General features: G+C 36.3%; 1 protein-coding gene across 2 annotated transcripts; it reads left to right on the forward strand.

The window, feature by feature from the left end:
* The first annotated feature begins 6,247 nt into the window (after positions 1-6,247).
* LOC127087393 (serine/threonine protein phosphatase 2A 55 kDa regulatory subunit B beta isoform) lies at positions 6,248-12,608 on the forward strand. 2 transcript variants are annotated; one of them, XM_051028276.1, is made up of 14 exons: positions 6,248-6,722; positions 7,648-7,751; positions 7,859-7,957; positions 8,045-8,164; positions 8,773-8,988; positions 9,209-9,300; positions 9,555-9,673; positions 10,450-10,573; positions 10,815-10,938; positions 11,192-11,260; positions 11,363-11,454; positions 11,546-11,623; positions 11,721-11,791; positions 11,883-12,608. In XM_051028276.1, exons 1-14 carry the CDS (start codon positions 6,611-6,613, stop codon positions 12,017-12,019), a joined length of 1,557 nt encoding a protein of 518 aa, XP_050884233.1. In that variant the 5' UTR covers positions 6,248-6,610; the 3' UTR covers positions 12,020-12,608. The 2 variants fall into 2 exon arrangements, with proteins under 2 accessions (XP_050884233.1, XP_050884234.1); XM_051028277.1 differs by having other exon boundaries at positions 8,773-8,985.
* The last annotated feature ends 318 nt before the right edge of the window (positions 12,609-12,926 follow it).

A 12,926-nucleotide genomic window follows, 5' to 3' on the forward strand; every position in this document is an offset into this window, starting at 1 on the left:
ATACCGAATGGCCGGGTTCTGAATAGCTGTGGCTTTTAGGCCTTCCCAGTCAGTGGTGGTTTTGCCCGTTAGTTGCTGCCAAAAGTCGAGAGCGCTGGATTCCAAATCGCTCTCTAAAGGGTGTTGGCATGCAAAATCGTCCCCACGAGGGGACGAAAGTAAGTCGTCCAGTTGGTCTTGGTTAATAGCATAAGTTCTGTTGAACATTCTAAAATATGCAGTGTCGGTGGTTCGGGATCCTCCGATAAGAATGGTGTACCGAAAAGAGCTCAAGAACTCGTAGGTAAGTCGGATAAATGTAGGACTAGTTAAAGTAAGAAAATGAGACATACCTAAGTTGTTAAGCATTCAATTGACATTGTCGGATAAGCCAAAATCGCGAAGAGCAGCATTGTCGGGGTACCATGTTACTAAGACGTCCCTCTTAAAGAGCTTGTGGTATCTGCTCCTCTGATTCTCGCTGTCAATTCCCTCGGTGAAAACAATCCCCGTGTAGTCCACATCTCCCCTTGGTCGAACAACTCTTGGAGGCATTTTTTTGAATGAAAAAGGAATGGGAAAAGAAGGTTATGTGATTTGAGAAAAAGAGTGAATGAAAGGAGTAGTGAAGTTAAAAAGTGAGTGATTGTGAATTTATAATAATTGGGAGGAAGTGGAGTGGTTGGAAGTTGGAAATTTTGAGTTAATAGTGTGTATAGTAGAAAGTTTAAGGGTTTAAAATAAAAAGGGATTTGAAAAACGCGCAGGAGGGAGAAGAAAAGGGAGGAAAACATGTTTTCCTGATATGGCGATCGCCATCAGGCTTATGGCGAACGCCATCTGCCTAAAATGCTGGGACTTTTAAATTTAAAGCGAATGGCAAACGCCATTGACCTAAAATTTGTAATTTTGGCAGTTTCTAAAGATTAAAGCTGGTAAATCCTATTAAGGCTATAAAGCAGTAAATTAAAATTAATAGCTATAATTAAAAAGCATGAAATTTATAATAATGAACATAATAAACGATTAAATAAAACAATTGACTGAAATACAAAGTACATTAATTAAACTTAGGTGTAACACAAGTTCATGTCGATATATCGACTGTAAAGTAGGCAGAAATTGAAAAATAAAAATAGAGGGAAAATACCGACGACAATTAAAAATACTAAACTAGAAAGTTGCAATTAAAAAAAAGAATAAAAATAAAAATAAAAATAAAAATGAAAACAACTAAAAAGAAAATAAAGATTAAGGGTTGTGGGTTACCTTCCACGTAGCGCTTCATTTAGCGTCGGGAGCTCGACTACCGAACTTGTAAATTGGTTAGATCATTAGTTTTCCAAGGTCATTTATCGAGCCATCTTTCATATCCCTCACTTTTCCTTTTCTTTACATTATAGAGAGGTTCGTACCTTAGGTAATGTGAAGGTGATTTCTGCTCTTTTTAGGCATTGGTTGTTCTAACTTATCATTGGTTTTTCTCTTCGACCCAGGATCCTCAAACACAAGTGCATTGGTGTGGATGTTTTCCAATAACTACTCATACCCTTCGAATTTGGAGTCTACCTTAACTTCCATGTACCTTCACGGGAAAGGAATAATTGATTTATAGGGAGGGGGAACAACACAAAGTGCTTCCTTCTCTACCTCTTTGATAACCTCCCTTTCGGGTGGTGTCGGTGGATCCTTCTCAATTTCTACTCTTTTCTCACCTGAACCCTCCTCATTATCACTCTCCCAAGGATTTTCGATAGATTTTTTGCTGGTGGTTATTACAACATCCACATGTTTCTCAGGTAAGGGTCCTAGAGGTGTCTGTGCAAGTAGGGGGATTTGAGTCTCAAATGCCTCGCTGTGAGTGGCGAGGGACTTGACCACAATGTTCAACTGCCTAAGGGTTTCATTGGTATAAAGATTTTGTTTTCTAAACTCTTCATTATGAAGAGTTTGTGTAGCCACAAAGCGTTCCATCATAGATTCTATCCTAGAGCAAGTTTGCGTCGCAATGAAATCCTCCAATAATATTTCGAGGTCGGATTTATGGAAATCTTGCGGTTCCTCAAAATACTAGGAGTGGTAATCATAGAGAAAATTTTGGTGATATATAGTAATAGAGAATAGAGTGCCTTAGTCTATACGTTGCAACAACGACGTCAGAATATTGACTAAATTAGTCCCCGACAATGGCGCCAAAAACTTGATGGCAGACGGACGTGTCTGTCGGATTATAACTGCAAGTGCACAACCTATCGTGTAGTTTTAAAAGATTATCGAACCCACAAGGACTAATGGTCAAACTAATGCTTATATTATTGCAGTGCAAAGCTAAGGCTAAAGATTATAAGGGTAGGAACGAAAACGAAAATACTAATTTCTAACGGTTTAAAAGTTATGATAATAAACGAGTCTGGAATATGGATTCCGCATACCTAAGGGATTAGGTAGAATTGGGCACTAAATATAATTCTATTGTGTTATATAGAAAATACTGAATTAAAGATCCCATCTCACACTCTCTCGTTATTGACAAAGATCACACCTCCTAACCACAATATTTTTCTCTCGCTCACCCGTTCTAATTAGAAAGCGCATTTTGAAAGTAAATGAGATCCTAAACGATGCCTAAAGCGCTCTCACTGTTTTTAGGATCGATGCCTAGTTTCCACTATCTGGTTCCTTCCTCACACTCTCATGCTATCAGATTGAACCTTAACTTGTCTCACACTCTCGTGCCAAAACAGTAAAACATATAATTGGAAACTAAAGCCATAACATAGTTAAATCATAAATTCGCACCTATTATTTCTACCGAGTTTCATCGATAACGACGATCCTCATACGCCAGACTCAGAGTAAATTAGCAAGACATGATATTATTTGGGAACAACATAATTAAAACATTCAAAATTAAGAGCAACATGACATACAAGTAATTAAAGAAGTAAAACATGCAAATATCAAAAACAGTAAAAAGAATCTAAATTTGCGTAAAATAAAACTGGAATTAACTTGAACTTGAACTTGAATTAATTTGAAAATAAAATAACGGTAGGCTCGTTCTTTGATCAAAGAGTACAATGAGAAATAAAATAGAACAGGTGTGACAATCCCTCGATGTGAGTTATTGTCACTTTTACATGTAATTCATGGTTAATTCTAAAACGTGATTTCGGCAACGCTCCCACACTACTTGGATGCCTCCAAAGTATCCCACAATCCTATTTATAGAGGTTTTAAGACCTGATAACTCCCCTGGATTGTGCATGGAGAATGGAGGGAAAATAGAGGATAAAAAATAGTCCAAAACTGCCCACTAGCGCAGTTCTGTTACTGCGTGATAATGGCGAACGCCATCAGGGGAATGGCGAACGCCATTCCTTCCATGTTTTAAATGATGTGGAAGTAAAGTGAATGGAGAACGCCATCTTCTAGATGGCGAATGCCGTCTGGACAGAATGCATAAATTGGCTATTTTGCTCCTTTTCCGCGAGGTTTCTAAAACTTCAATGATATCGGATAACAACTGCAAAACAAATAAAACGGAAGTAAAAGACGATAAAATGCATAGAAACATAAACAGATATCATGTGAAATGAGCCTAAAAACACAATACGATTTCTCATTATCAATGTGTGTGTGTGTATGTATGTGTGTGTGTGTGTGTGTGTGTGTATGTGTGTGTGTGTGTGTGAGAGAGATAGAGAGAGAGAGTACACCAGGATATATAATGGTTTAGCTCTATCATCCTCGTAGGAGCCTAATCCACTCTTCAATGGTTTCCCATTGGATCCTATTTTATTCTACTATGTTTTGACAAATTTTATTAGAGTTCATAAAATCACTAATCCACAATAATGCTCAAAAAAACAAATCTACTATCCGTATCTTAACTTTTATACAACTTAATGCTAAACTCTTATGCGAATTTTTTACTCAATTCTCGCTTCTTGAATCTTCCAGCTTCACCAATCTGCTCTCAGTCTTCGTGTGTGACAATCACCCCATGATCCTACCGATTTCTTGAGAGGTGAATTGTCCTAAGATTGAGAAGAACTCCACCTTGTCCGTAGCCTTCCACACAATCACTACCAAGGCCAATTGGAGAGAATAACCTCATTCTTTTCATTGGAATTTGTCACTACCAATGACAACATCCTTAATCTAGAAAACTTCCTAAAAATCTTTACCAAACCTTGAAGAACGATTAATTTCAAGACAACGTCTCCCTCAACAATTACAAGTCTCTCATTATCAACATCTGAAATCAAACTTGAGGTTGAAGATGAAAGAAAATCTGTTTGCAAGAGTTTTCGGGTTTTCAAAAAGTGAGAGGTTGTTGATTTCACAAAATCACAATGTAGATTATGAAACCGCTCTTTTAAAAATGAAATGACAAAAAGAATTTATATGTGCTTGAGATTAAGCACATAAATGTATGAAAAGTTAGTTAGATTCGAGTCAAGAACATTTCATGATTTGAGTCAAATGAGCAAGTAAATTGAAACAACATATCATAAAGAAATTAACCCATTTTTCTTATGATTTGAGTCACCTTAAAACTCTGATTTGAGTCACACAGACTCATGATTCGAATAAGGTATAAAGCTTGATTCGAGTCAATTTGGACAAAGGCAAATAGAAAAATGTGAAAACAATTTGATTCGAGTCAGGTGTAGATTGTGATTCGAATCAAATGAGGCGAAGGCTAACCAGACTCGTCTGATTCAAATCAAGTGCAACTTATGATTCGAGTCACAAAGCTACCTGATTTGAATCAAGTTAAAACAATGATTCGAGTCACAAAGTTTAAAAGTCTTTCTGTTTGCCCCTGTTCAATTTGATTCGAGTCAGAATATGTACATGATTCGAGTCATGCACATAAAATCTCAATTTCCATATTTTTCAAAATACTCTGAGATTTCTCTTTCCACCTAACTTGAACCAACAACTCATATGGTTCTTGTTCCAATGACCTAACCAATTGACAAAAACATCATGATCAAACTCAAATATAACAATTGAAGTATGCATGCTAAGAAAATAAATCGATTCAAAACTTGATTAAGAGATATACAATCATAAAGGAAACTCAATAAACATTAATAAGCGAAACAAAAACGATAATACAAGCAATAGACCCGTATTGGGGTTCTCCCCTGAATGTATTAGGGACATGCAACTTCAGAGATATGAGAAGTTCAAGCAAAATAGGGTGTAGATGAGTGATTAGAGATATCATTTGTCGTTGGTTGAGAGACTTTGTAAAGGCTCTTGGAAATTGTTTAGTAATGGTTGTAGAATTGTGGGGGTGTTTGGGATGACATACAACTTGTACAGAGTAAAAGCTTCAATAAAGTTGTACTGCAAGTGAATAATAAAGTGATGCATCATGCACTTAGGGATGATAATGTAAAACTCAAAGAAAGAATGAATATTCTCCACAAGATCAGGAGCAAAATGAAATATGATTAGGAGATTCAATTACTTGATGTGTATTGAGAAGTAACTAAATGCCATATGACCTTGCAAAATTAAGAGTCACTCTCATGACTAATTCTATGGTCTAAGAATAATTTCTTAGAGAAATATATGGAAACTTCATAGAGAACATTATTTTGTAATTTCCTTTTTTTCTTTCTTTTTGGCTTCCACCCTCTCAAATAAAAAAAGAATAACACTTAAAATATTACTACCTATCTCTAGTTAATGCCAACATTATTTTTCCACAAGCCATTTGTTTTTCTCTTCCCTAAGTAATACCTATATAGGGCACCTATATATAGTTTCATAAATTAACATTGTCATAAAACAACCCACTTACTAGCAAAAACAACTTCTTCCTTTTTTAGGGCTTATTAGAATATCACCACATCTTTCATTATTTCTAACTTGTATATGTAACTATTTGATTCTTTAATTCCGGTCTTCTTTTAAGAATAATAAAAAAAAAGTAAATACAAGGACATCCATCCAAGTCATTTCCCACAAAGACCTTTTTTTCCATCAGAACAAATACTTTATCTCAATTATCTCAAATACTTTAAACTTCAATATCTTAAAATTATTCTTAATAATCTCACTAATCTGTACCACAAAGTCATTACCGTGCAGCCAATATCACAGTCCAATCAAACATGGCAATTCACCTCGTTACGTAACAATCAGATGAGAATATCACAAACGAGGATAAATATAATTTATATTTTATTATTATTATCTACGTAAAATAAAATAAAAAATAAAAAATAAAATAAAAAACCAGACAGAGACCGATTGTTAAGCGGAGAGAACTCAAGACAGAAGTGTGTGTATGTATCTCTTGTTTTATTTTTTGTTTTGTCATCTCCAACATCAAAACTTGTCGAAATTTCAATTTTACCCTTCTAGAGAGAGAAAATATTACAAGAGATTGGAGAAAATTGTAGGAGAGAGAATTTTTCTTTGTTTTTTTTGTGCTCCAATGGTTCAACTGGGAACACAGAGAGAAGAAAAAAGAAATTTTATGTCTTTCTTCGACGAGTCTGTCTGAACCTATGATCTTGTGAAAACCCATAAATTAATCTTTGATGCAGTTATAGGATTGGTAGATTCACTCGTATCTTCGGTGACCGTTGATTTGGTTTGAAAAATGAACGGTGGCGATGAGGTTGTCGCAGCTCCGGCGGGTCCACCGTCTCCGTTGGAGTGGAAATTCTCTCAGGTGTTTGGTGAGCGTACGGCGGGTGAAGAGGTTCAGGAAGGTAATTTGTTCTAGTATTGGTGGGTTGGGGAAAGGGACGTGTTTTTGTGTGAGTTTATTGGATCCAATTTGTGTTTTGGGATTAGGGTTTGATTGGATCTGTTACGGTTACGGATCGTGTTTTGTTAGGACTATGTTGTTTTGTTGAGTAATGTTTGTTTTGGATTTTGTGTTCATTGCTATTATCGGTGTTTGGTTTGGAGGAAAGTAGTGTGTTTGTTTGACCAAGTGTTTTTTTGTTGAATGTTTTGTTTTTGCATTGTGAATTTACTAGATTGGTTTTTCAGACTGTGAAACTGAGTTGTTGTGACTTGGTTGGTGTTTTGGGGTTTGATGTCATGTTTTCTGGCTTTTGCTTGTGTTGGAGACACTTCTTTTGTTTGGAATAGCCTTCTTTAATTTGTTAGCCAATCTGTAAGTTTGTTTGAGTATGATATGTTGGATCTTTATGTCGTGTTGCGTTGAAGTTTGACCGCTGGGTATGTTGTTATGTGTGCCTTTGACAATGCAAAAGCTTAAGGTTTTGGCAGAGTTTGTTTGCTGTGTTGGAACGAAAAATATCTAACGGGTAGTTATAGAGTGGGTGTGTGGCAATTCTCTATGCCAAAAAGGAAAAATCATTTTCGGTCAGAACGAACCAACATGGTTGGTCCTAGTGGTAAGGGACTCAAGCACCTTAAGCTAGTGGCCAGGGTTATGTTAAATAGCGGTGAATATTTTGTACCTATGGCATGGTTATCAAAAAAGGGGAATATGAAGGTACCATTTGCAATACGGGATTATGTGCTATCAAGGAGAGGTGGTTAGAGTGAAATTGCTGGTCGATGCTGTGATAGTTGCAATAGATTCATTGACAAATCTGAATTAGTTTTGTTGCAGGATAATGTGAAACTTTCCTAATTATTTGCCCAAATGTGTTTCTACAGTGGACATAATTTCTGCTATCGAATTTGACAAGTCTGGTGATCATCTTGCTACTGGTGATCGTGGTGGTCGAGTGGTTCTCTTTGAGAGGACAGATACAAAAGATGTAAGCCGGATTTTAGTAGAAAGAAACTAAACTTATGTTTTGACAGATTTCATGTTTTGTCCATAGTATTGTATTATGCATGTTTATATGTATGCTGAAACATGCAGCATGGTGAATCTAGAAGGGATTCAGAAAGGATGGATTATTCGATCAGCAGGCATCCTGAATTCCGTTACAAAACAGAGTTTCAGAGTCATGAGCCCGAGGTAATCATCATTTTCCCGGCAACGTTCCCCCAACATCATATCTCTTAGAATATTCAAAATATATATGATGTGTGATGATTGTTTCAGTTTGACTACCTTAAGAGTTTGGAGATAGAAGAGAAAATCAACAAAATCAGATGGTGCCAAATCGCTAATGGTGCCCTTTTCCTTCTCTCGACAAATGATAAAACCATCAAATTTTGGAAGGTACGAAATAAATGCTGATTTGTAGCATGCTTAGTGCTGTCTCTTATCGATGCATTGTTCACAAGGTTGCACTTTTGTGGGTTTCGGCTTGATCCCGAGTTTCACATGCTCTGACATTTGTGTTCAAGTTTATAATACGACGACTTCCTTTCTGAACTGTTAAGAGTCAAACATCGGACAATCTATGGTCTGAACATGTGTTTATAAGTGGGGGCAGTCCTCATCCTACGAGCCGGTTTTGTAGGGTTGAGTTAGACCCAACCACACATTCTTAAGAATTGAAACCTTTCTTCAAGGACCTTAGCCGGCAAATTTGTTGCTATTTTCCTTTAACTTCTAAACATTTACCATGTTATGTGGCATCTTAATAGTTGAGTGCATTGAGATATGGGGAGAAACATATATGAAAAGCCATGCTATGAAATCATACTGTAGGGAAAATCATCTTGAATAAATGTTATATAGTTAGCATATTGAATGTTTGCTTATGCATCAATAAAAAACGAATATGGCTGCATTCCACTTTGTATCTTTTTCATATGAATAATATCATCTATGGGTCTTCTAGATCACCTTTTCTTATCTTTCCTTATTTGAGGGTTGAACAGGTTCAAGAAAAGAAGGTCAAGAAAATTGCTGAGATGAATGTCGACCCTTCGAAAACAATGGGAAATGGCAGTATTGCTAGCTCAAGTAATTTAAATAATCCTAAGCCAAGCCTTGAAAATGGAGGATATCCTGATTCAGATAGATCATTCAACTATCTTAGCTCTGACTTCTCGTTTCCACCGGGAGGCATACCGTCACTAAGATTACCCGTGGTAGTTGTATTCATCCCTTCCATGTGTAATTATTTTTTCTGATACTAGTTCACAAGGAAAAAGAAAGTAGAATAAGAAGTAGAGAGATAAACATTAGAGTCTGATCCTGATGTTTTAGAAGAGAAGAAACTATATAAAGTGGTTCAAGTACTTTCATTTCCAAACTATGACGAATGCATGTTTAGGATTTTGGAAGTACTAACTCATTTTGTAAAATATGCAGGTAAGTAGTCATGAAACAAGCTTGGTGGCTCGATGTCGTAGAGTTTATGCCCATGCACACGATTATCATATCAATTCTATTTCAAATAACAGGTATTTAGCTTTCTTATTCCACATTGTATTTTGCTATTGTCTAGTAAGTTTTGGCTGAAATTGAGTACGCTGAAGATTCATATTCTAATTTTAAGGCCATTTAAGGTGAATCTTGATTTGGTAATTTTATTCCCCTTACTGCGGTGATGCTCCTAAAATGGATGCGTAGTTTTTGTACCTTATTTTTACTTTTTTACATAGTTTTATAGATACTGATCAAATTCTGATGGTGTTATGTTACTCAAACCTTTTAGCGATGGCGAAACTTTCATATCAGCTGATGATTTGCGAATAAATCTGTGGAATCTGGAAATAAGCAGTCAAAGTTTTAATATCGTTGATGTAAAACCTGCAAACATGGAGGATCTGACAGGTAAGCTTGATAATGTTTTTTAATCTGTGGTATAAACATATCTCTGTTGGTAGAACACTAACTATTTAGTTCATATTATTATAGAAGTTGTTACAAGTTGTAGTTGACTGACAAGTGAGTGCTCAATGCTCTCGACCTTGACCTTCTGATATGCCAACCAAACCTAAAATGATAGCCTGATGATTCGATCCGGCCCAAGCCATTCAGTTTTGGTTGGACTTGGGATCGTCTTATGATCCAAAGAAAATATTTGGTTGGTACTGCATTAAGCTTCGCGTAGAACCAACACAGGCCGATGTTTTATGTTCATGATTTTTTTTTTCTAGACTACGATACCCAATTTTTCAGTATCAGTAGAAATTTGTCACTATGGTAATTGAAAGAACTACACTTTGTCTTTTAATTATTTAGGTGTTAACATCCCAACAAGATAGATGATTGTTGTGTGGTATGCTTAACTATGATGCGCAAAATACTTTTAGACCAAGCGGGTTCCATTGCGGAATGTGTGCTAATAACACGCGAGATCTTACGATCTTATGATCTCACGATCTAGCGTGCATGTCTGACAACCACGTTTGCTACTCAGAATAGGATTTGCAAACAATAGGATGGAGTTTTAAGGCTGGATTGTCGATCTATTTAGTGCTGTGGGCTTTCATGGGTCTTAGCGCAAAGTAAAGAAAGAATCATCTGCTTTCATTTGTTGCCAACTTGTTCTTGTTTTATTTTATATAGTCCTGGCTGAGCCATGACCTTATATATTGTTATTGTAGAGGTTATAACATCAGCAGAATTCCACCCTACACATTGTAATACATTGGCATATAGCAGTTCAAAGGGTTCAATCCGTCTAATTGACTTGCGGCAGTCAGCATTATGCGATTCTCATGCCAAACTGTAAGCACTTCTTTAGTTCCATTTATGTTCTTCTGTGTTAATCTTGTTGATTCCTAACAAATAAATAAGTATCCTGCTCCTCCCATACAGCTTACATCAGTACTGGAAAGATGACTCTGATGCCGACCATTAAATGTTGCTTATGTTAAAAAAATGTTTTTCTTATGAAGCCTATTCTTGTACGCATTTATGCACTTTCATATTCTTTCTAGACTCTAATAGGCAATGCCCTTCGATGCAGGTTCGAGGAACAGGAGGCCCCAGGATCCAGATCATTTTTCACCGAGATCATTGCTTCTATATCTGACATAAAATTTGGGAAGGATGGAAGATACATACTCAGTCGTGATTACATGACTTTAAAGGTTTGAAGTTTTACAATTTGTAAATTAACACTTATGTTAAAGCTTTCACAAAATTTGGACTTTAGAAATAGACCCCTTATTTTTGTCAATCAAAATCCTTCTACTTTCAAACAGAATCCCATTAGTCATTTTTTGCTAAAAAGATTAATACCGTTATATTTTTTCATAAGCTATTTAAATTATGAATATTGATTTGTCTTTTCTGTTCCTTTGAATTTCATCTCATTTTTACTCTTCTTGACTTGTTTGTCAGTTATGGGACATTAATATGGATTCAGGTCCTGTTGCTACTTACCAGGTTCATGAGTATCTAAGACCTAAGGTTAGGTTCATGTGGTTGGATAAGGGATGATTAACCTTAAATTTATTTCTGCGGCTTAATTGTGTTATAATAACTAACTATGTTTTGGTTTGAACTTGCCAGCTTTGTGATTTATATGAAAACGATTCGATTTTCGATAAGTTCGAGTGCTGTCTGAGCGGTGATGGACTGCGGGTGGCAACTGGTTCTTACAGGTCTGTGATACAAACTTAATCCATCGATCAATTGTCTCTGGAATTATTTATCACCCTGCATGTTACTATTTTGTTTCATTTGTGTTGCCAGTAATTTATTCCGAGTATTTGGCTGTTCTCCTGGAAGTACCGAGGCTACAACTTTGGAAGCTAGTAAAAATCCAATGAGGTAAGTTTATTGGAGCGCTCCGTCTTCAAGAATATAGTTTTCACTTTCGGTTATCATCGTGGCATCTAAATTAAGTTTGTCCATTTTATTTCATCAGACGACAAGTTCCGACCCCTTCAAGGCCGTCTAGATCACTCGGAAATAGTCTAACACGAGTTGTAAGACGGGGTCAGTTTTCTTTCATTTGCTCTTATCGCATCATATTTGTTTGTTTCTTACTATAGATAATCACAATCACAAGTTCGTATTTCTCATACAGGAGCAGAAAACCCCGGGGTTGATGCAAACGGGAATTCGTTTGATTTCACGACAAAGCTGTTGCACTTAGCATGGCATCCATCTGAAAACTCAATTGCTTGTGCTGCAGCAAATAGCTTGTACATGTACTATGCATAAAGAGAGAGAGAGAGAAGATTGAAGATTACATACATGCGCGTTTTGCTTGTGGAGAAGGCTTCTTTTCCGTTCCTACCAACCACTAAGTTGGAGGCTACTAAGTTAACTCTCACTCACACTACAGGTGCCCTTCAGAGCTTTTAGACAAGATCCAGAAGTGGCTGTTTCCCAATTCTGGGGTAGGAGAAAAAGAACAATTTTTTTTCCTTTTTGTTTCGCGGTTTCACCTCCTTTTCGACGCTAATATTCTTTCTCCTATTTCTGTATCTTCTTCTGAAAGAGGAGGAGGTGCAGTCAATGTTTCAAAAATTGTGTTTTGGCTTGCAAGTGAAGATGAAAAATTGTGATTGTAGCTCTCCTACAACAGATACTAAAGAATGTTCAATATCTGCCACTAGGGAAGTTTATTTGAAAAATGTAGTTTTTGTTTTTGTTTTTGTTATTTCTAGGAGCAGTTAAAACCGAAACCTCTAGTACGTCATTTTTTCATTGATTATTTTTGTGTTGGAATTCTATCTGACATGTTTCAAACTCTTGTTCTGTTGTACCCTTTAATCTTTGTGTAAAAGGTAATAAGTTTAGGTTGCAATATTGTCTATGCTTCCTTTCATTCTGGTAAGACAGGCCACCAAATTTGCTGGTTCTCCATAGTTAGGATATGGTTGGTTGAAAGAACACAGTGAGAAGAGAGAGTTTTGTTGTGACATTGTAGGATTAACATGGTTGTCTATGCTTCCCTTTCTTCAGAATGTGGCCAATCAAGCTCACATGTAACTAGTTCCAAATGTTCTGTCTCAGCAATGGATCAATCAACATTTGACTAACTGATTATCTCATGTCTTTAATTTTCATAACTAGGAAGATCAATGGCCTGACATTCAATAGAATGTTTCTTTAAGAATGTCCC

Source organism: Lathyrus oleraceus, chromosome 5 (assembly GCF_024323335.1).
Source record: "Lathyrus oleraceus cultivar Zhongwan6 chromosome 5, CAAS_Psat_ZW6_1.0, whole genome shotgun sequence".
In the NCBI taxonomy this organism is placed as follows: domain Eukaryota; kingdom Viridiplantae; phylum Streptophyta; class Magnoliopsida; order Fabales; family Fabaceae; genus Lathyrus; species Lathyrus oleraceus.

What these genes read in the sequence shown, in the direction of transcription:
- LOC127087393 (XM_051028276.1), top strand. Translation starts at nt 6,611, where the DNA reads ATGAACGGTGGCGATGAGGTTGTCGCAGCTCCGGCGGGTCCACCGTCT. An exon ending in AAACCATCAAATTTTGGAAG is followed by an intron (nt 8,165 to 8,772) that starts GTACGAAATAAA and finishes AGGGTTGAACAG; the next exon opens with GTTCAAGAAAAGAAGGTCAA. An exon ending in GTGATTACATGACTTTAAAG is followed by an intron (nt 10,939 to 11,191) that starts GTTTGAAGTTTT and finishes CTTGTTTGTCAG; the next exon opens with TTATGGGACATTAATATGGA.